General features: G+C 38.9%; 1 protein-coding gene across 2 annotated transcripts; it reads right to left on the reverse strand.

Moving 5' to 3' along the window:
- Positions 1–9,480: 9,480 nt before the first annotated feature.
- LOC118429338 (EF-hand calcium-binding domain-containing protein 11-like) lies at positions 9,481–24,711 on the reverse strand. 2 transcript variants are annotated; one of them, XM_035839822.1, is made up of 6 exons: positions 24,467–24,711; positions 21,795–21,890; positions 19,403–19,454; positions 16,839–16,940; positions 16,062–16,152; positions 9,481–11,502 (listed from the first exon to the last, which is right to left on the reverse strand). In XM_035839822.1, exons 1-6 carry the CDS (start codon positions 24,551–24,553, stop codon positions 11,418–11,420), a joined length of 513 nt encoding a protein of 170 aa, XP_035695715.1. In that variant the 5' UTR covers positions 24,554–24,711; the 3' UTR covers positions 9,481–11,417. The 2 variants fall into 2 exon arrangements, with proteins under 2 accessions (XP_035695715.1, XP_035695722.1); XM_035839829.1 differs by lacking the exon at positions 21,795–21,890.
- Between the last annotated feature and the right edge of the window lies 1 nt (position 24,712).

Consider the following 24,712-nt stretch of genomic DNA (forward strand, 5'->3'; position numbering starts at 1 on the left):
GATGTACATTGCACAAGCACAATTTTCTATTACAAAAGAAATGAGAAGATGTTGGAAAATGATCATAAAATATTTTCATAACCCAGATGTTAGATCTATAATTGCTAGTGATATTGGTCATAAAAAAGGCTAGGGTGGTTAGGTTTTTGGTAAGGTCAGTTAGGGTGATCAGAATTTTTTTCTCACACTCTATCAAGGAAGGATTTTGGTAAAAATAAGCATCTTTAAATTTGGTAAAAGCCATCTAGTACCATTATATTGCCATGCTGTTAAAAGTCCTGACAATGCCGTGGCCTTTGTCCGACATCAACCCATGGATGTTCTTTTCTAGTTCATTACCCGTCCTTTATGGGTCATTAAACAGTGTGTTTTCTTTCACCTGCTTGAACATTATCAGCAAGATTCAACAAGGCAACCCATCAAATAACAGTTGGCGAGGGGACTTATTATTTACTGTGTCTACCATAAATAAAGCATTTATCATAATGAAATCTGCAAAGCAATTTGTGCAGAACAGTTACTTATTTTCTCTTTGATACCCAGTCAGAAATTATGTTTAAAATTCTATACAAGTCACCACCAGGTCCTCTACATTCATCTTAGGACCAACACTGGCCAATGTGACCACTTTTTGGTGGTTTCATATTTTTCCATTCACACAAGCATTAGACATCCTGTCTATAATGACCACCTGTCTACATAGACCAGCTTTTATTGATCCCTAAGTGGTTTTATTGGGTAGTAAAGTAGTCAAGAGTATGCATGCACAAGTATGTATCATCTTTGTTTATATGATACCTTCTACAGTAATTTTGCTCTCAGCAAGACTGCACCTGAATACTGGCTTTTCCTTCAGCTTTTCACTGACCATGTTACCAAGAATTATTACAATATCTGAAGCAATTGCCACAATCGGCTCTGTACAATCAACTAAGCAATCTGACGATTGATAAAGACTGCACCAACATGGGCTCTTTCCTCACATTTTCACTGACCATGTTACCCAACATTTTTACAATGACCAAGGCAGTTGCGACAGTTTCTGTACAGTCAATAGCAATCGGCCAACAACGTGTATAATAGGTTTTCCAAGGTTAGTTTCCTCATTACCTTTGCCATCCTCCTTGAGGGTTTTATCTGCACAATTCCTAACTAAACCTTGATAATCCCTAAACACACATTTTAAGGCAGTATTAGCACTACAATTATCAAGGCATTAGCTCAATCACAGGCTTTATTGGGCAGGTATGTTAGCTTTGTCGGGTTGGCTCGACAGTGTCTGTTGTCATAACAACACGTACAAACAGATCACTGGGCAATGACAACGCCACGTGTACATCTTTCACATTAGTGATAGCGGTTATAGGTGAGATAATCTGTGTTGAAAACATGCAGTGGAAATGGTACGATGCATGCAATACATGTACATGTAGCATATTCGACACATACAACTGATCCAAAAGTTCATAGATCTAAACCCTCAATGATCCAAAAGGCCTTCGTATCATAGTGTCACAAATATGGCACCACCCTTCCAAGCAAGCAACATATTACTGCATGCTTAAGACGAATGCTCGATGTCAGAGGCACTCAAAATGGCAACGTAAACTGTTACAGATGTTACCATAATCTAGTTGCCATGGTGCTGAAATAGCCATCACAGCAAAGCACAGACACACCAAAGAGATGATCCTTTCATACATTTGTACAAGTGGTTCTACCAAATCACCGACTTGCCCTGGCCACAGGTAGTAATCAAATTACCTGAGACTATGACAATGTGTTACTTAACAACAATGGAAAGATAACACCAAAATACAGATAGACTTGTTGGATTATGACCAACATACAGGAAAAAGTCTGGTATTCATCATGACATTTGTTATTCATCTTAATCATTTTTTAAAAGTATTTCTTATAGAAATTAGATATGATTGCTTTACTGTTGAGTTTAGAAAGATACATGTTTGTATTTTGCGGATTTACTGAATCTGATGTGTATGCTTTAATAATCTAGTTGGTACCACACAAAAGGATACCTGGAACACCTAAATCTTTTCAGCTTTTTGTGTACAATGCTCCAAAGATTTCATGTAACATTACAATGCAGTACAGTTGAAACAGACTGAATTTCAAATCTTTAACACAATCTGACAGGACTTTCAATACATTGTGGGTTTGATTGAGGCGATAAAAGAAGTGACTCTCAAAGGCAACAGTAACTGTAAAATTATAGCTGTTGACCGATAAGGCACATCATTTCAAACCATTCTAGTTTATGACAGCAAAGAATTTGTCAGATGAAGTAATGTTATTAAATAACAATATAGCAAAATGCAGTTCAACAGAAAAGAACTGTGTTCCTATTCAAATCTTAGATATCGGGAAGTTAAGCAAATGTTTGTGGTCATCTGAACTGCCATGTAATATACATAACTAATAAGGACACATTTCAAGGTAATCCAAGCCATGTAATATACATAACTAATAAGGACACATTTCAAGGTAATCCAAGCAATAGAATACTATTATTATGGTAAAATAATTTAAAATTGTTAGCAAGGCACTTTTCATACATCAAAATCAGATGAAAAATTCAAACATCTTGTCATCTTCTATAGCTGTCCATTGGTAAACTTTTCAATGGATCAGACCAATAGTAACAAAATCTGACAAAACTGTAATGATGCAGTCAATTAACCTGAATGCTTGCTCACCGCAATGTCTGTCGTCACCGTTGGCAACACGGACTCTAATCTGTCACACCCAGAATGCCGACCATGCCGAGTCAACACGGAGACAGACAACACAAAGGAAAATGTTCACACAAGCGGGAGCAATGGGGTGGCACCTGTTTATATCATCTGCCTACTTACTACCACATTATTGTATTTAGATAACGATCAGGCAAACATTACCGGCTGAACTCTCATCCTGGGGGTCACGGAAGATGATTGTAATTAAAGAATATCTGCCGCACCAGTCACAGCAAGAATCCTGGGAGATAACAGTCATCATTTTCCAGTGCTTAGCGGCTACTTGCAGGTCAAATTACTGATGTACTGACACTGGCACATAGGTTGACCCAAAGTCTCACGGGTGTGTGACAGGAAGATGACAAAAGTTTGGTCGTCAGATTGAAGTAAACACTGTTGAAGATTCAGTAAACATTGTTGTAATAACTTAACCTGGGACAACAGTCATAACTGTAGTAAGGTGTAATTGCATGGGCATTATATACATTGTAATGTCCTTGCTCCAAACAATAGCAATAATTACTGCAGATGCTGTTAAGAACTTCAATCATTGCAATATTTTCTCAATCAAAGTGCACAATTTGTAAAATTTTCAAGATCCAAAAGGTGCTTCAAGTTGTTGTCATGCGTACTTTATTTGTTATTGCTCAGGTAAATCAGAAGACCACCTAAAAAAACTTAGTATACTAGTACGTTGTCATATACCGTATTTGCATTATTTTCTTCTTTCAATTAAAGGTGTGATTAGTTAAAAAAAGTGTCATGCTTCTTCCTCTTTTTCAGGTTTGTCTGCTTTTGAACTTGACCGTTACCGTTACCGTTATCTTTACTTTTATTTACCTTTACCTTTACAGGCTTTACCTTTTAAACTTTATAGAAAAGGATCTAAGAACAAGTCACAATGTTTGATTACCAGTATGTTATATAACATAGGTGCTTTCCCTGGATGACAGTATAGCTTCAGGTGACATTTGACAGGTCTCAGGAGTTGCTCATTTTGTAGCATATTGACAGAGACCGACAGTAGACAATAAAGCTCGGGGGAGGGACAGAAGAAGGGTCGGATGACACATCCATCCTTCCCTAGAGGAGTAATTACGGCAGATGCGCCAGAGATGAGCTAGTCTGGGCCAGGAAAAGCTCAATTCAAACCGTTTCTGCTCAATTTTGCCTATAGCTGTATTACCGACGAGACATCGCCTAGAATAGACGGATTCTAAAAAATGTCTGAAGAATTGGCGACACGATGGCTGGGAGCAAAAATACATGATTGATGCCGGGATTGGTGAATGTCGCCGAGTGTTAATACAGTTTCGTATCTAAAAAAAGATGATTGTCTGAAAAGGTGCTGTACAGCTTCGATGGCGCGTCCCTTCTCTGTATTTACCTGTGCAAGGGGTCATTAACTGATTACCTGTGACAGACCTGACAATAGACAATCACAGACATTAGGCAAGTGAGACCACAGAGGCACAATGCTCACAGTAATCCCACGTCTGTGACACGCTAAACTGCCACACCTGTGCAAGTAGTTTTCTAATTTAGGCCACAGGAAGTAAATTTTATGGATGACTTTCTATCATGCGCTTTGAAGCCTAATTTTGAAAAGAAAGAAAGAAATGCTTTATCTTCCAGTAATGGTCGACACAACTGAGTGCAAAAATACATTGTAAATGTTTATCATTGCTTTTATATACATGTCACATTCTCTCACTCAACACGTAACATTCTAACATTACATGGTGTAAATTATGTACATTGTTGTTTTCTTTTTCTTTCCTGATGGCAGTATGGCATATATAGACCATTCTGCCCCAGATATTAACACAAGCACCAATAATTGCCATTTAAGTGTATTATTGAATACAGAAATAAACGTCGTCTTGGTTGTAATGCCAGGTTTTAGTGCTCCAATGTTCCAACTTGGAGGTCTATGCGGATCGCTTTAAAAAAGTAGGCATCTAGTGTTTTTTACCCACCATGTTCTTTATTGCCTGCTAAGCAAATTAACTTCCAGTGGCCCAATGGCTAATCACATAATCTGCCCAAATATGGTGAATTTCACTAACAACAACCTTTTGCAATGAACAACAAAGAAACAAATATGTCAGATCTGAGGAAAGTACTGTATTAATGCAGAAATGTTTGCTGTGGTTTTATGTTCGCATTTTTCATGGTGACCACTTCAACGCGAACTTAAAACCACTGCAAACGTTTTTCCATTATAGTATGAGTCTCCAGTCAATGGCGCTACCGCAAACTTAAAACCACCACGAACCAGGGTTGTAACCAGTGTCCGTCCTTCCGTCGAAATTTTGCAGCTGTGGACGAAAAAAACTTTTGCCCATTCCGTCCTCTTTCCAATAAAAAATCCAGCCTGAAACCCTCGTGTAATTTTTCACCAAAACAGATACTGTTGAACAGCTTAATCTACCAGCAAAATTTAAGCCTAAAAATACAGGAATAGAATTTCAGATGGTCTAATTTTCCAGGGGAGCATGCCCAGTCACCCCTAAGAAGGTTGCGCCTTCGCTGCAACATCTCGCACTGCACCTTCACCGTTCGATAGGATTTCCATTCAAAATCAAGGGGACGGAAAATGATTTCAGGCTGGCTAGATCTACAACCCTGCCGCAAACACTCCATATTCCCACTACTGTGCGAAATTAAATGCATTTACAGTTATTTTTAGTTTCCTTCTGATTCACTGGTTAGATAGGTTGTGCGTTACCCTAGCAACATGTTACATGGTTTAACACAGCATAGCAAGGTTAAAAGTATCAAATTTGTGTCCTTAATAGATGGAGTGATTGATATGTTTTCCAAATGGACACATTTGTTGGTAATTTGATAGACCCGAAGAAAATTTCCTCAAGCAAAGCAAATATGTTTTATACCAATTATTCCTGTGCAAATCGGAAGAATAATGTGATTTGTTGCCTGAGTGAGAAAGACCCAACAACAGCTTGTGGTGTGAGGTAATATGAAAACACAATGTTTGAAACAGAGTAAATATGCTTTCTCACCTTTGCAAGAAAATTTGTGCAATTAGCCCATGTTGATTTTATTATACAGAATGATAATGTCTTACAGACAATACAGGAACCCCCAAACTGATGTGAGCATGTGAATAAAAACTAAAGAAGTTTGTAAAAAAACAGAAGGTTCCATTCAATATGACATCTAGGTGGTCCAGAGGGTTGAACAAATGACTAAACACAGAGTATGGTACAATGAACAACAGATTTCATTTCTTTTCTGTCACATGTTCTTTACTTTCGAATTGAATTGGGCATTTTCTGGTATTTGTTGCAACCTATGGCATACATTTGCATTGCTTGTACAATTTATGGTAAGATTGAAATTTTTCAAATTTCAAAATGGATGAAAATGGCTCACACGGATATCATCCATATAATTCAAGTAATATTGCCTAATACAGAAGGTAAACAACTGGAAAGTCATCAGCACCAAGGACAGACATATACAAATATCAGCTACATACGAAACATAGGAAGCCAGCATGACTTAACCTCTGTGAAAATTCAAGCGTCTCAGACGGCGAAACGCCGTTTGCGACAACCGTCCAAGGCGTCTTAAATTATTGGGACGCTTTGGACGGTTACGGCGGCGGACGGCATGGGACGGGCTTTTGAACGCCCGACGAAACGTCCACGACGGTCCGAACGGCATAACAAACGCTTGGACGCGTCTAGATTGGCACTTTAGACGCGTCCGGTCGGACGTTCGGGACGTCCGAGACGGCGTCTGAAAGCGGGCAGCCGGACGCTCCCGCGCTCCGTCGGGCGGGTCCCCCGCTGGGAACAGACATCTCTGCGGACGGACCAGACGCCGATTGCGACGGACGTAAATGACGTAATCCAGGCTGCTGGGACGGATCGGACGCCGATTGCGACGGGCATAAACGGCGTAATCCAGGCCGCTGGTACGGGCGGTAGCCTCCACCACGCCTTCCCACGGGGGGTACAGATCATAAAATTCGACAGAAAATGGAATTGTAGGCCAAGAGGCAGTCATCGCTATATTATTAAAGGTTAATATCTGGGCCAAACTCCTAGCAAAATATTTTTTCTTCAAGACACAGTTTTAGTTAGTCAGGCAGTACGGTAGAAACTCATAACGGGCCCGGCATTACACTTTTTCCTGTTACGGTAGCAGGTCTGCAAAATTGCAATATCCAACCACTTGGGACCTTTTTTCTCTCGATGGAGTTCTGTTCTGTTCTAGGTTTTAAAGAATGTGTGAAAGAAGCATACGAATATGACATGCAACTCAAACCCTTCTCTACATTTACAAGTAAGACCAAGGAAAAGAATTTAGTGCTTCAGGTCATGGACCTGAAATCTGGTGTGAAATACAGTCTGTTCTGAATTTCATCACAGAGTCAGATTAAAAAAAAGTTTGTCCCTTGCCGGTGGCCGACCCCTAAAAGTGTTAGGGTCAGCAGATTTTTGCTAGGGCCAGTCGGTTATCTGGAAACACATTTGCTTTTCCAGACCTAAACCACCATCTTGTCTGTTTTCTATCCAAAAAGTCTATCACTACCTGAGTGTCAACAGTTAACATCATATCTTACCTTGTGATACATGTTGGATCTCTTCCATACCCACTAAATGGACACCTGGTCAGTGTAGTCACAGGTAAAACTTGGCACACGCCGATCATCGATCCGTCACGCCACCACTGTCTGACATGATGTCTGGAGTATCACCTTTGTAGTGAAGACATTCTCACCATGTGTCTGGGCTGCACTCATGGAGGTCGCTCTTCGACTTATCAAGACCTCACTGACAAAGAGCTGTCATTGACACGTACAACTGAGTGGGGGACAAAGCTGTAATTTGGCCATCCAAATTCAGCACAGTGTTTCTTGTACAAAAGTTGGAAAAAAGACATGAAAAAAAGGTACATAATAATATGCTCTTTCTAATGATTTTTGCGGTGAGTAGCACCGGCTTAGAGGCGAGAGAAGCCGTCAACGGTTTGGTTTGCATGGATGCATGCATGGATCGGTCAATTTAACCAAACTCTTCTTAAAGCCCTTCTATACGCACGATTACGCAATGGTGTTCGCGTGGCCGAGCGGTCTACGCGCTTGGTGGACATAGCGATTTGCTTTTGCAGCCCCACTTGTAACAATTTTTTTTCTTTGTTAGACAAATCTCATGTAATGTTTTTTTAATAGAAGACAGACCAATTCAGTAATTCGAACTCTTTTTCCATGTGATTTTGTTTAACATCCAGGCTTTTTCCAAAATACGCACCGGCCAGCTTTTTTCAGAAGCTTTCTTGTTTTGCCTGTCTTGTTCCAACTTTTCCACACTTTATAGAATTGCATGCACAATGTATACCAAGTTATATTTGTTTAAGGTTTTACAGAGTAGATTCTAGGATTCTAGAGGGTAAAATTTCTTCCAAAATTCAAAAGCACTCAGAGGCTCTGCCTTCTTGACACACCAATTTCTCCATATACATTTGTATCAGATGTCATAGGATTTCTGACATACAGAATTAGATACCTATAACGTAATAAGTGGCTTTTCATAATAGATAGATATTGTATGGGTTTCTGTGTGGGTGGTGTCACATCACCATGGTAACTTAACAATTTTCAGTTGTTTAAAAAAAAGTTACCGACCATACTATAATTGTACAAAGAAGCTATGAAATAAGCAAAGATATGCAGTAGATGGCAACGAAATATAAAAAAATGGATACTATCGTGATGTATCGTCATAAAATGCCAAATTCATGTCTAAGGTCAAAGACGATGTGAAAGAAAATAAATGAAGAATCTATCATTTGGCATACCATTTTTGTGACTGTGTCTAGTTAATTGTTCCAAACCTTCCTGACCACTGTAGTTTATATTTGATCACTTTTCATAAAAATCATGTCAACACATTGACATATCTTGCCAATTTTGTTATCGATTCCCATGATTTATTTTCATATCTTTTATTATTTACCATCCTCTAATATATATTGTAATGACCATTGCATTTGATTCATCACTTCTGTGATATAGCTAAGGTTTTGTATTCAAGTTGTACGTTTGCTTGTACTTTAGTGGGTCAACCGTTACCAGCAAGATCTGACCTGGTGTCATGACTTCTTCTATTCCTAATACAAAATTCAAATACGGGTCTGGTAGTGGTAGGAATCTGTTACACCAAGCCCAGGCCAAAGAGCATGTTTCACAGATTTTCAAAATGGTGAAAGATTCTTAAAAAAGAATCACATTATTTGGAGTATTTGGTGCAGTGACGCTCTGAATTTACACCAAATTTTTCCATGTAATTGAATGCAAATACCTTTTGTCACCATTTGTGGTATTCTGACAGTACACCCTATTAGCAGTACACTTCCTGAAAGTAAATGCCTTTTCAGATATAAATAGCCAGACCTACGATTTGGAGCTAATAGGAAAGTAAAAATAGTACCATTGAACAACATGAGGAGGGCCATTGTACTTTTTGTGAATAAATATCAAATGGTACACTAGTCGTTACTTTATTTCACAGTGACTTTACTTTATTTCAAAAGGTTAGCTACCCTAACGAAATGTTTGTAAATGCATTTGGCTACAATAAAAAACTCTCTCAATTGAAGAAAAAATAGATTTAGAGCTAAGTAAGAGGAAAGTAAAAATAGTATCATTGAATAACTTCAGGAGGGCCATTGTACTTTTTGTAAATTCATCAACTGGTACACTAAAAATACTTTATTTCAAAAGGTTTGCTACCCTGACAAAATCTTGTAATTGAATGGTTACAGAAATGTTTGAGGTGGCTTTTCGTTTGCGTTTCTTGCGGTGACCACTTAAAAGTGCCGCAAACATTTATCCATTTTAGTATGAGACTGCAGTGTATGGCACTATAAGTTATAACGCCAACTTAAAACCACAGCAAAAACTCCATTTTCCTGCTACCACGAAAGTAAATACCCGCGAACATAACTGTATTTACAGTATCCTAGCCGGTGGGCCTACCGAACCCTTGTCTGGCACATAATCCTTCAGCACAATACAAACCCTCTAATTACCAGCAGAGGGACCTTGGGCCGTGCACTTCTGATGTCATCGCACGTAACATACAAGGCCTCATGACGTGTGTGTTGTTTTGTTATGGCGCATCCGCTATTGTGAACGAATGTGTGAAGCATACATAGTCACATGTACAAAGGGTGATCCGGAAGTTCTGGGACCAACCCAGAAATAATGTGACTGAACAACTCACCTTTTGGGGCATAGTTAAGTATAAAGCCTTTTATGAACATGTACCAAAATTCAAATCATTGTGATCATTACTTTGCTGGCGACGCCCTTTTGAAAATCAGTAACGTTTAGTGAGAGAGAAGGACAATTGAGCTGCGACCCAAGGTATGCGGGTTAACTTCTGATCAGCTCTGCCAAAAGTCAGATACATTTTATTTTTACCAGTTAAACTGTCAAACATTTTAACAATGTCTTTAGTTTGTAGATTTCAAAGCATGATGAACAGAACTAAACACACAGTCAGCTCTGATTTTTCATCACTCGTCCACTGATTTTCAAAAGCGTGTCGTCTGGAAAAAAAATGAACAACAAGGATTTGAAATCTGCTGGATATTGATTAAGTATTTATACTGTGTTACTGAGCCCAATATTTGAGTAGCACACCTTATTTTAGAGTGAGGCCGAGAACGGATGTGTTTGCAACTGTTGGTGAAAGTATTTCGGAAATTAAAGTCGCTAACGGGCCCAGTGCTGATGTCAAGATTTATAAAGATTCCTACATTTCTCCTTTTAGTACACATTAAAAAAAAACATGCATACAACTTAGTTTTGCTTATTGAACACTTTTACTCCTGAGGATTATGTACAATATTTACATCTTTTCTGTAAAATGAGTTTGTACAAGACTTTTGAAAACTTATAAACTTACTATTAATCTCCATTCAGATATCATCAGGTATACGTGTAAATCCCCTAGCAGATACCCGGTAATACAAGTCAGATCAGTCAAGGGTAACAAAAAAGGTTTTTGAAGGTAGGTAGTCACCTTGATAGGGTCAAATTGCCCATTTTCCAGCCTTCAGAATGTCCTTGGTACCATTTAAGTGACCATTTAAGCCAAGGCCAAACAGCAATGCAATTATGTAAAAAAATAATAGTTCTTTGTTGAAGACAATAAGTTATTTCTGGAATGTTGTAGGTTAATTAGGCACATGTATACTACAAGCATGTTTAACACTGCCACATGAACAGAGGATTGCATTTTGATACTCGTGTATATAAATTATATGAAATATATAATCTTGTCAAACATTGTTAGTATTTCAGTTTCAGGGCTTTACCTAAGGCCACAGCAAGTAAATTTTATGGATGACATCAGCACGCTTATTAATTACATTGTTTTTTTTGTGCTATCTCATTATTTTTGCACTCTGCATAGGATGTTACCCACAAAATTCGCTTGCTGTGGCCTAATACTGAAAACTTGTTCAGGTACAGGTACAGTACCAGACTTGTACCAAAACCTGTGTATGTGTAACGGACATGTATTCTTTGATCACCTTCTTGGATCCACTGCTGGATTTAAATGTTGGAGAAGTCAAATATTCCGATAAGAAATGACTGTAGGCTCTTGAGGTCAGAGTTCACATCCTGTCATCAAGGCTGTACTTCATCATGTATTCAAAGTCCCTGTAGCTGACCCTGCTGTCCCCATCACTGTCCACCTCCCTGTGGGGGAAACCAAGAGAGTTTTTAAATACTTTTGTCATTGCCTATAAGGCCATGTTGCTTTGATTATATGGATGACATCCTCTGAGAACCCCAAAACTGATGCGAGCATGCAAATAAAAAAGTTTGGCCTCCAAAAAAAGTCCTGGAAGATTGAACAAATGACGAATAACGAACAGTAGATTCTTAATTTTTTGTTTCTTATTTGACCTTGGAATTGACATTGACATCTAATTAGTATATGCCTTCTGATATATAATTTCATTATCTATGTGCATATATTTGATACTTTTGCAGCTGCTTTGTATGATTTAAAGCATGGTTGAAAACTTTTTATTTCTGGAAAGGACTGAAAGTTGATGTCATCCATACAATTAAATCAACAGATGTCATCCATACAATCAAATCAACATGGCCTAACTAGCACTGTCAGTAAAATGCAGCTTGACTAAATTCTAGTGGATCTCAAGTCTCAAACTGGTGGCAGCTAGTTTGTAACTGAAGAAACAAGCAGATGATTTGGGTAGTTTGGATAAGTACGGTTACGTAGTACATGCGCTATAGGAGGGAAAGTGCCTCTTGCAGCGCGAGAGTATAGTGGTTTGTAATTGCCATAAAAAGACTACTAGTAGGTGTCTACTTGTTGTTAGGAATCTTTTCTACACAATGAACAGTAAATGTAGAATGAATGATATCAATACATTTCTTGTAGCTGCCAATAAAAAGCATGCTTTTTACTCAGAAATAAATGGGAAGTCAAAACTCGTGAATGGGACCACAAGTCAAGGGCTGCAATTGTAATGGCCATAAAAAATAATACTTAAAGTGTCTCGATATTCTTGGCAATCTTTTTACACAAAGAACAGGAAATGTAGAATGAATAATATTAGCATTTTTCTTGTAATGAACAATACTAATATTTTTCTTGTAATTTCATATGGAACGTGCCCATAAAAAGTATGTTTTTTTATATTGAAATAAATGAGAACTCATGAATTATACCACAAGTCAACAGCTAAAACCTGCGTTACTTTCCTAGCAATTATGACAGATGAAAGGGTAGAAAGTTTGATTTATTGTTCTGACTTTGCCGTGACCATATTAACCCTGTCGACTGGGATGTCGTTAATGTTGTGTTATCAATCCTCCACCTGACCTCCGCCTGCCCTACCAACACAGCCGCAGGGTCATCCATCATAAACAACACACCAATCGCCATGGCAATGTCAGAACAGTCTCTTCTCAGTTTGCAACACTGAACATGACCTTTCTCCTCATCCTGTTTATTTCTGTTGGCTAGAGCAGTGCTCCAAATACCCAGTTGCAAACACAACCACATTTGCGCAACTTAATTTTAAACTCAGGCAGCTCAGTGGCAACCTAAAATTTTGCAGATGGAACACCGCTTTCCCCATCTATATGTGCATAAAATTTGTATCTATTTCTTGATAAGATAAAACATAAGTAGCTGGAAGAAAAGATAATGGATAAGTAGCTGATTTAAAGAAAGTAATGACTTGGATTAGTTGGAAATGGGGCAACCAGGAGCGGCTTCTGACTCAGGTAGCTGCCTGGGCAACCTGGCTGAAGTACTAGTATTTCGAGCACTGCTATAGTGAGTATACAGTCAAACCTGTAATAGTGGCCACCTTTGCATAGCGACCACCTGGCCATTGAGGTTACTTTTTGTCAGTCCTTTGGATCTTTCCCATTGACCTAAGCATTAAGAAATAGTCTATAGCGACCACCTGTCCAACGCGGCCATGGCCAGTATTGGCCACCTGATTTCCGGTGCCGTATGGTAGATACAGAAACACTGCCTATTGCAAGAATACGGCAGCAGTATGTCACCCTGCGCCGAGTTTAAAATTGTAGTTTGCGAGTATGTGTACCTTGAATGTCAGAGTACAACTCTTTGTCGGCGAATTTACCAACACTGCTCATGGTGATATCAATCATTTTCGGTAGATTTGACTTTGGCAGGGTCAGTTGAACTTTGAGACAATCAAGACAATTTTACTTGGTGAGAAAGACCTAACTTATTGCTCATGGTCAATTGATCAGCATTTTCGCTATAGTGGCCACATTTCTCCAGTCCCTAGAGTGGCCGGTATAGACAGGTTTGACTGTATTAGAAATGGTTACACAGAATAGTATTCTTAAAATTTGGAAACAAAACTATTAAACCTAGCATCTGGCTGATGAAGGTTTCCACTGCCGGGGTAATATTTTGCACACAGTAAGAGTTCAATCAAGGTCGTGCTACAGTTCTAGGAATATAAGTTATAACACCATTATGTTTTCGTGTACAACATTTTCTTCTATTTTGAGCAATCTTGTAACTTGCATTTACAGTTCACATGTTTGTAGAAACAATGCCAATGGAGAACACTTATGCATTAGTCACAAATTTAAGGAAGGACATTGTGAAGATGAAGGTCTAACGATTTATACAAATCTACCTGGGGAAAGAGAAGAAATCTTAAATGCAAATTTAGCTGTTTTTTCTTGTACTTAAATTGAGAAAATACAGTATAGCCAAGCCTGGCATTGTACAATTCTCTAAGGTCTCTAAATTGCACCTTCATGTTACGTTTATAAAAGAAAAACTTAAAGGTGAAGGATGGAGTAGATACTTGCAAAAATGCATTGAATGTGGAGTAACAAATCCTCTTCCCCACCTATAGATTACCACTGTTGTTAACAATAATACATACATTCTAAAGGCTACGCATTGACTCATTTTTCGAGGAAATCTTTCCACGCCGCTGTCTGATTGCACTGACATACGACTGTTTATCCTGTGTTCCATTGTTGCGAAGGTGAAAAGGTATAGACCCTTAACATCTAATTGGGATGTGTTGTGGATTAATGCTGGCACAGCCTTGAGAATCGCCATGGTGACGGCAGCGTGTGTTGACGATTAAGGGTGCTTTTGGAGGCTAACTGGTGGGAGGTCAGGTGAGATGGCTTTGTTGTTGTTCCTGTGAGCCGGTAACAAGGATGTGGTGATGACATTACCGGCGCACCCCAGCTGATCCTCTAGCCAATAAAACGTCACAACACCGGGCTGACTCAATTTCGTATCTTGTTTGTCAGCAAAAAGATTTTTGTGTAAACCATGACAGAAAATATAAGGCCACAACAAATGAATTTTATGGATGACGACATCAGTGCACTCATTGATTTTTGCCTGATTTTGGAAAAAAGCAACTTTTCTGATAATATTCGACAAAATACCAAGAAATGGGTAAATATGTTGCTTGGTAGCCTCAATTGTACTATGTAGAAGGGACACTACAGGTAATGATGTAGCTATGAGTGTTGTTGAAGAACTGAAACAGTATGGAACATAGATATCATAAGAGGCCATAGATAAAATGCAAAAACCTTATAAGCATTTTAATATACTGTAAATGCAGAAATGTTCGCGGTGGATTGATATTCGCGGTTTTCGCGATGACCACTTCACCGCGAACTTAAAGCCACTGCGAACATTTTTCTATTATGGTATTAGACTGCAGTCTATGGTGTTACCGCGAACTTAAATCCACCGCGAAAAGTCCCTTTTCCAGCTACCGCGAAATTAAATCCCCGCGAACTTAAATGTATTTACAGTAGTTGTCACAGGGTTGGACAAGTTTTCTCAAATTCACTTGTCCTATCGGGCAAGTACATAAAAAATTCACTAACCTGGACCAACTTTTCACTTGCCCGAAATGTGTTTTCACTTCTAGCAATGGAGTTCTTTTATAGTGGTCTCCATTTTTCTGCACTGACCAATGCTTGATGCCATGACTGTGCAAAGTAACAAGTATATCAAAATCTCACTCATGGAAAAATCTTACTTGCCCATTCGGGCAAGTGGGGTAGGTCATACACTCGCCTGATCAGTACTTTCACTTGCCTGGGACAATTGCGGGCTAGTGGACTTGTCCAACCCTACGTAAGTGGTATCATACATGTAGCTATGTTAGAGAAATTACAATTTTGTTTTGGATTGGAGGTGGTTCTGATGTTTTACCCCCAACTAAGACTTTCCAAAGTAGCGATCGTATCCTCACCTTAAGACCATTGTTTTCAACTCATGGATCAACAGTGATACTACTGACTGATAGCAGTGTGTAACTGAAACAGACACTGTTGTAGACAATAATTACACATCATTAGAAAAAACTGAAAACCCTTCATTAGGCTCTTTGGTTAGCACAATGGTTACAATTTTCATGTTTGCTCCTTTGCAAATTAGTCATTCATTTACCCTTCGTTGTGTAAAAAAAAATGCAGACAAACTGTATACCTTGTCTCTTTGTATGGGAATAACAAACTGCAGTGAGGCTAGCATTGCCAATATGCATAATGTGACATCATTAAAGTGGTCGATTTCCCATTTCTTGACAAAAACTGACTGAGTAAATTAGACAGTTGAAAATTTTGGTAACTCCAATTTCGGTGTAGAAAAGTAAACCAACTTTGCTTCAGATCTACAACGAAGTGGTGTTGTTTTGTCTTTGCTTTCCAGTTATATTCCTCAAAAGTAGCTGCTCTATCAGTCCTACCTGAAGGCAGCCTCCATCCTGTGCCTGGGGATGTGGGGGGCCACCTGTGAACACGCCCTCAAAAGGTCATCTAAGGTCAGGAACCCACGGCCTGGACAAATTTACAGGAGGTTATACCATAATTTATGGTCATTCTGAACAGATCTTAATTATTATAATCATCAACTGACAAATCTATAAGTGGTACAATTACTGATGGATTTCTGCAGTAGTCTGCTAGGGGGCATTACTGTAAGGGGTGGAATCAGTGAATAACACAAATTAGTCATGTCGTCGCTGATTTTCTCAATTAACATGAACTAAGAAAAATGCACCCAAATTGGGGCAAGTCACAGACAAATTTGTGGGACTGAAATGTTAAATGGCAAAACTCAAATAAAGTATGACTATGAATAATTTCTCAACCAATCTTGAACACATTATGTGCATGACAAATTCAAATTTATACTCAGTAATTTTTGTACAATATCAATGACTCTTTGTACAAATTTGTCAAAGTACTCCCTTTCCCAAACATTAACGCTTTGTTTCTGCAAACTTGCCAGTCCCTTACAAAGGTAACAAAATCGATCAAATTTGGCAGTGCAGTAGAGATACATTTGATCCATACGGTAGAAAAAAATGTTAAACAGTGCAAGAAAATATCAATGTTTGAGGTCCTCTTCTGATTTGCCAGAGGAACAACCTCAAGAAAAGTAAGCACCTTTTGGATTTTGAAAACTCAAGTCCTGAAAATTCATTAGTGACAGGAACAGTTAAACAGGTACATTTACTTACAGTGTGTGTCAAAGGCCAGGAACACCTGCCGGATTTCTTCATCCTTGTCTTGTGCCACCATCTTGGAAGACATCACCTTGATGAAGGGGTCTAGTTCCAGTACTGGAGAGATGCAAAAATAAAGTATGAACCAACATTGTTCTTGGCACAACAAGAAAAATAGGCTTTGAGAAACTTTAAATGTTAAAAAAAAACAACAGATACATGACTATGTGTTTAAAGCAGTAAGAAATTCCTTGTCATTCAGCCCAAATGAACAATCAACTAGTTAGGCTGAAGCTGTGGTAAGGAGTACACATAGAGTAAAAGTGTCATTATCCCTAACTAGCCGTGAGATTTTTTTTCTAGTGACTGTTTGCTGCATAGATTCCAAATGTTACAGGAATGCCCCCTAGCAGACTTTAACAGAAATACAAGTCTGTGCTGAAAAAACAAAATGGAAATGCTGCGACTGTCACAACAAATCTTAGGCGTAAAACTGGTTTGATCATTCAACTAGGGTGTCTTATGTGAATGATGTTTGTGCAACTTTGATATAACACATTGGCAGATATAAAAAAAGATATTCCTTTACTGTAAACCTAAAAGGCATGTGTGTGCTGAATAAATGTGCTGAAAGACATGGTTTGTGTTATACTTATACTAAGTTATAGTTTTGGTTTAATCTGAGTCTACAAAGATGTAATGATTTGAATCTAATTTTACTTTACACTTTATTAAATAATTTTCGTTCTTGGTGGAATAAGGCCACTTTTCAGGTGTTATTGTTTTTGTTGTTGTTGCTTCTTTTGTCAATGAACAGCACAAGTCCAACCTACCATGTAATACTGATTTCTGAGCATTAAAAAAAGATTTCTACTCTAGCTCATATATAGCGAACGATTGATTGATTCATATATTATTACATATGCAGGGCTCAAAATTCATTTTTGGGATTAGGTGCACTGGTGCACCCAGCTTAAAAAATTGGGTGCACTAAAAAAATTTTGGGTGCACCACTTAAATTTAAGTAATAACCTAATAATAAAACTTAGTTACAAGCTATCAAATTCTTAAAAAGTACAATGAAAGACATTTCCATCATCTTTCTAACTTAGATGTCAAGAATATGTTGTATACTAGTATACTTTGATATCTTTACATACATAAACCTAAGAAAATATTTGGGTGCACCCTGTGCACCCACAGAAAATAATTGGGTGCACAGCTCCAATTTTGGGTGCACCTGGGTGCACAAAACCCCAGTATTTCAAGCCCTGTATATGCAAGTGAAGGCACCATCTAGTGACAACATAACAAACTGCAGCAGCTAAAGCAATACCAATAATGCAATTTTGTCCATGTATTTTGTAATGTACTTTTCCCACACATTTCTAACGCATCAATGGAGTTGGCAGACTAACATGTATACTGAAAACCAATAGTCCAATAGGGGTCAGCACTGATATGGAAAATTCAGGTCCATGTCCGATCCAGTTTCAGAGGATCAGGCCAGGGTCCTGACCCGAACCTGATTATGTACGCACACTCGTCGCACAGTGGGACATGTACTACATTGGTTCTACAGGTACTGTACTAGGTCTTTTGTTAAGTGATGCAAATTGTGTTCAAATCATATAATCATAAAATGGGAATTACATTGTACATGATTTTATGCACGGCATGCAAGTTTGACATGTCCTCATGCATTTCAGTTTACTTTGTTTAAATGTTATTGTAATATGTCACACTAGAGTTTTGGCCAGCCTAAAAAAATTACAAGAAAAAAAAGACCTACTGACCCTAATTCTTTCCGGACTTAAACAGGAAACACAACATTTTTTTCCTAGGCCCATGCGCTCTGTTCTGCGCAGCCTTCTCTTTGATAGGTTGTGCACCTGATCGCAGTTTGTCCTGGTTTGACCCCATTACATGGTTGTAAACAAGTGCAGCAAGAAGACCGTAGACCTACATAATGTTATACTTTTTCACATCCACTTACTTTGCCCAGTACAACCACTATAGATATTTCGTGTCACCTTAAATGTCTAAGAGACAGTAGCCTACTAACTTATTTCACCAGGTCTCCCATGTGGCAGCCCTAGTAAACTAACTAGGATTTTAGTAAACTAACTCAGGCTATTAAGACAGTAGACTTAACTGTAGACTTAAGCAGCTTTTCATGCATCAATATCGACAAGGAGGAGTGGTTTAGAGTTCCCGTGGAGAGATCATCAACCAACCATTTCCAGTAACCTTCTCCCTCAAGAGGATGTATGCATTTACCATTGTGCCAAGTTTCAACTCGTTTGATTAGGAAATGAGCCTGTTATAGAACAACTTGCATTACTTTTTGACTCACCCTCGTAGCTAGTTGTCTTATACAATATGCTTAAGTTTGCCTTACTTTGTACCCGTAGCGATTGTTGTGCAATAAACTTTGACTTGACTCTCTCTGCTTGCTTCCATTGCATACGTCTTGTACAAACTTTACTACAAACTTGGTGCAACCTTAAAGCCACAGCAAGAGTGGCGTAAAAAACCTGTAATAGTTTCATTCAAACAATAATTCATACAATACTCACCATGTTCACCATTCACTTCTGTAGCATTCTTAAAGACTTGGTCCACTTCAAACTGTGAAAGGCAATATGGTAAAGGTAAACCAGTCATCCTAATAGTGGTGCAAAGTACAAAGGAATGCTACTTTCGTGATGAAATCTATTGGAACAACAATAATCAACAGACAAGAGCTGATGAGCAAAATAAGTAATTGATAAAGTAAAAAAAAAAAAAAACTCCACTCTTAGCAAGCAGTAATAGAAGAAAATGGTTGTATGATTCGATCTACTGAAATGCAGGCAAGATCGCCGTCTCTTTCCACTGTTCAGTTTTTGTATCAGCAAGTTTCTGTGCAGCATGACGCAAATTAGTTCTCCTCCCACTAATCTGTGATGTTACCGCGGCCTGCATATAAATGGCTCGTCATTTGATAACGCTGACCAGTCAGCAACGCGACAGTCTCCGTCAGTGACGCGTCACATATCGATAACGCGAAAACGATAACTTATGTGATACGCACAAATCTTAAGTGATGCGCACAAATCACCGTGCGAAAACATATGCACATTATGTGATACATGTGTACGAATCACTGTGAATCTTATGTGATTCACATGAACCTTAATATGCAAACGGGCCAACTGCTGAATGGGTCACCTGAAAGACGGAGCGGCAAATTCAAGATGGCAGTAACGATCATCGACAAAGGGAAAAGATGATATTGTGTGTATCACATAAGGTTTGTACGTTTTCGCATAATGATTCATACATATCACATTAGCTTCATACAAATTTCATAAAGTTTGTGCAAATGCTTAGGCACCCTTGTACCCTGCTCTTCTCAATAAGTGCGTTGGGTTCTTTAATGTGCTTATGCCCAGGGCTCGAAATTCATTTTTGGGATTAGGTGCACTGGTGCACCCAGCTTGAAAATTGGGTGCACCAAAAATTTTTTGGGTGCACCACTTAAATCTAAGTAATAACCTAATAGCAAAACTTAGTTACAAGCTATCAAATTCTTAAACAAGTACCATGACAGACATTTTTGTTATCTTTCTAATACTAAAATGTCAAGAATATGATGTATCCTAGACTTCCTAGTATACTTTGATATCTTTACATACATAAACCTAAGAAAATATTTGGGTGCACCCTGTGCACCTACTGAAAATAATTGGGTGCAAAGCTCCAATTTTGGGTGCACATGCACCCAGTATTTCGAGCCCTGGCTTATGCCTGAAGCTCCCTTGTACATTAGCCTGGCTTCCATCTGGGTAGTAATCCCCTTGTGCTTGCTTCTCCTACCCATCTGGAGAACTGTATATTCAAACCTTTTGGTGAGGACTTCTGCAGTTAAATGAGCAAATCAGTGAATAAGTTCTAGAGCAGTCGGTCGAACAGGCGTTCCAACACAAAAGCGGAAAGAGTGTGTTTTGGGTGTTAGAATGCCTGTCTGACTCTGAGCGCTTGATTGCATTCCTTAATTTGCTTATAAATGTGTAGGGAGTCGGGACCAATCAGCACCCTTGTCCAAAATTTGGACAATTCCAGACGTGAGAGATGTCAAGGTTTCGCGACAGAATAGCAGAAAAGCAACTGTTTATAGTGTGTCAGGACTCGAATTAACCACTTGGGCACCCTCGCTGCGCCAGTAGTTTTTCTCCATGCCAGAGTTGTTAAAAAAGTCAGGTTGCGCCATGCGCAACTTGATTTTTGGGGTAAACAAAACAATCCGTAAGTTACAGGCCATTTAGTAAAAATATTAGAAAATGAACGCCTTGTTCTGGGGATCTACGCCTTTGGTAAGCCCTAATTTTCCGCCGGAAACTTCGCTCAGAGTTCAAAATTTGCCAATCCCGGCCTTCATGGAGCCGCTATTTCAAATCTACCTTCAAGTCTCTTGCAATCTTGCACTAGTACCTCACATCTCTCAAATAGCGAGAGTCACACCCCATTGGCCATTTCAGCGTGACGTAGCGAAACGGACAATTTTGGTGAACTGGATGTTGGACCTATTGGAAAATGAACAGATTATAACATCAGGCATTCACACGTTTTTGGGCCACTGGTCAAAGAAAATGGCAAAAGCGAAGTAGAGTAGAGTCTATACTATAGTCCCTTCCACCAAGTTTTACAGTCAATTGTACGGAGGCAATTAGCCTTGTACTCTTGTTGTAGAATTTTAAAACACCAGTGGGATTCAAAATACTAGTGCTCCACAAAACAAATTTCTTTGTAGAGAAATGAACCATTCTTTTGAGTATCGTCCATTCACAAGTTTCCACAATCAGGTTCAGGTTCAGATCCGGACCCACCCGTATGTGGGACCATAAGAAAAAAAAATTACTTCCACTAGCAACTAAAATAGTCGATGTTTTGTAATGCAACAAGTGGCAATGTGAAATTCTGACCCACCTTTGAGGGCTTGTATCCAAATAAGGAAACTGTGGCAACTTTGACATCTTCTCTGTTCAGATATCCTTTCTGTCCAGCATCATATTCATGGAATGCCTGAAAAGACACAGTATAAAGGATCTTTCAGTTTAACAGACAAAGATGTAAAAAGGGGATGCAGTTTTTCAACTTTACTATAGAGGGAGCTACAGTAGAAATGCTTGAAACAGTAGATCTATGCTACAGCCATAAAAATTTTTTTTGGGGGGGGGGGGGCTTGAAATTGAAGAATCCAACTTTACTGTCTGACAGAGAGTGGGTCCTGGTAATGACCGCTAATAATATATATCACGCTACATTAAGAAAGGCATCCAGCAAAGCTTTATGACCTATGGTAAATATGATAGCTTATCCTACAAGACCATCCACATCATAAAGACCCCCTCTGAAATATTCGAAAATGGGATAAATATAAATATTGATTCAAATACATGAGTGACATCCTCTGAGAACAGGGAACCCCAAAACTGATATAAGCGTGCCAAAAGTACTAAACTACAGGAGTCAGAAGGGAAGAAGGAACTTAGCAAGGAAGAAATGAAGGAAGACACAAAGGAAGGAAGGATAGATGCTACCACCCCGCAGTGCAACCACAGTACAGTCTCATTACGCTTAGGGTAGCTACTGGCTGTTCTTCAAGATGAGAAAAACAATTTGTATTTTCAATGTGGTACTGTAAATGCAGAAACGGTGGATTTATGTTCGCGGTTTTCGCGGCGGCCGCTTCACCGTGAATTTAAAACCACCGCGATCATTTATCCATAACAGTAAGAGACTACAGTGTATGGTGCTACTGCAAAATTAAAACCACCGCGAAAAGTCCATTTCCAAGCTACCGCATAATCAAATCTCCGCGAACTTAAATGCATTTACAGTACAAAATTTAAGTGGTCAGGAAGGTTGCACAAAATGACTTAACACACAGAGTATTGTATTGCGAACAATACGACTCTACGAGTGATCACGGCGATGTCGCACTGACGCACTGGCAGGCAGAAAGCAGGTGGAAGACAAAAGATTAATTTACATATCAATTTGTAATTTTACTATAGTGCTTATTTAAATATTCAGAAGTAATTTAACCTGCTTACATCCTGGTATATAGAATACTAGAATACAGTCATAGAATACTACATACTAGTACCTTAGGCCGAGCTGAATTGACTATATGAATGACATCCTTCAGAAACCCCAATATACTTTGGCAAAAGTTTGGTAACAAATAGGTTGCTTTCATGACAAATCTAAGTGGTCAGGAAGGTTGAACAAAACAGACTGAGGGTAAGGTATACCGAACAATAGATTCATTTTTGTTCTTTCACCTTGGAATAGACGTTGGCATTTTATGACTTTAGCATATCTCATGTATTTTTTTTTTTTTTCATTCTTCAGAATATTTGCTCCTTTTTTACTTTTACTGCTGCTTTGTATCATTTACTGTATGGTTCGAAACTTTTTTTTTAAACAGTGAAACAACCAGAGGGGTGAGTAGAACAGAAGAAGCAATATCCTGACTCCCGGGATTCGAACCCCGCCGAACACAGGCAGCCGGATCACAAATCCAACGTGCAAACCACAACGCCAAAAACCTCAGAGATGTTGGCGTGGTCAGTTTGGCAGCGCTTGAACCCCTGAGATTCGAACCCGCGCCGAACACAGGCAGCCAGATCACAAATCCAACGTGCAAACCACAACGCCAAAAAGCTCAGAGATGTTGGCGTGGTCAGTTTGGCAGCGCTTGAACCCCACTGTTACAACAGACTTAAATTGATGCATGTGCGGATGTCCTTCATATAATCAAATCAATGTAGCCTTAGATGTTAACAAAAACAGCAATCACTCATATAGACTCTTCATTTGCGTTCTTTCAGTTGTAACGGCCATGACCTTTTTCTTTGGCTTTGGAATTGACTTCGGCATCTATACAACATTAGTGTACAAAATACTTTTCTGAGCCAGGTTGCACAGTCTGGGCAAAAACTAGGTTGCACAACTGAATTTAAAGTTGCACCACCTACAATTCACTAATTTCTGAAAAAAAAAAGTTCAATACATACATGTTTGGCTGACATGAAACGGAGCTGCCTCGGTCCATTTATTTCTTCCAAGTAAATTGAGAACAAAATCAAGTTCTGAGGCTCAAAATCTAAGTTGCACCCTGTGCAACCTGAGTTAAGAAGTAAGTTGCACCAAGCAAAAAGTGGTTGCAATGTGCAAGTGGGTATTTAGCATGCTGCTTAATTAGTATTTTCTGATGTTTTGGGACGTCACGACATATGCAGCTGTTTTATACCATTCTTAGTTTGGTCGAAATTTTTATTTTTGGAAACGGACGAAAATTGATGCGCTCGCAGATTTCATCCATACCCATAAAATTCAACATTTCCTAAATAATTGAACTTTTAAAGAAAAATGTAACCAAGATCACCCTTATACTCAATTACTTTGGTGACAGCGCAACATAAACTTATGTTTGGAATAAACTGGGTTGAAACTATACACAGTAGTTTACAATTACAGTTTTGCAAACAATGCCACACCCCTGCAACACCTAACACTACTCACTCCTATACTAAAGTAAAGAAGTGTGACATTGGCCATCTGTACCCCCCTCCCCACTCTTACACACTCACAGCCGCTATCATACGCCGTTCCTGCTCGGTCACTCCACGTGGCGGGGCCACTATCGTTTGTTCGAACGGGAAACAGGAGGCAGACATGATATTTTTGTCCTACATGTCGTCAAATACGACAAAAACCTTCCCCACTTTTCATTAGAAATGCCGACTTTTTGTCATGAAAGGCTTATCACCGTGCTTGTTTTTACCGCCTCTTACGAGCCCTGTGATTGGTCTAGCGAGACGTTATTTTCCCACGTG

This window comes from Branchiostoma floridae, chromosome 1 (genome assembly GCF_000003815.2).
Source record: "Branchiostoma floridae strain S238N-H82 chromosome 1, Bfl_VNyyK, whole genome shotgun sequence".
Taxonomy (NCBI): domain Eukaryota; kingdom Metazoa; phylum Chordata; class Leptocardii; order Amphioxiformes; family Branchiostomatidae; genus Branchiostoma; species Branchiostoma floridae.

What these genes read in the sequence shown, in the direction of transcription:
- LOC118429338 (XM_035839822.1), bottom strand. Translation starts at nt 24,553, where the DNA reads ATGTCTGCCTCCTGTTTCCCGTTCGAACAAACGATAGTGGCCCCGCCA. An exon ending in AACGGCGTATGATAGCGGCT is followed by an intron (nt 21,891 to 24,466) that starts GTGAGTGTGTAA and finishes GTGTCTTTTCAG; the next exon opens with GCATTCCATGAATATGATGC. An exon ending in TTGGATACAAGCCCTCAAAG is followed by an intron (nt 19,455 to 21,794) that starts GTGGGTCAGAAT and finishes TGCCTTTCACAG; the next exon opens with TTTGAAGTGGACCAAGTCTT.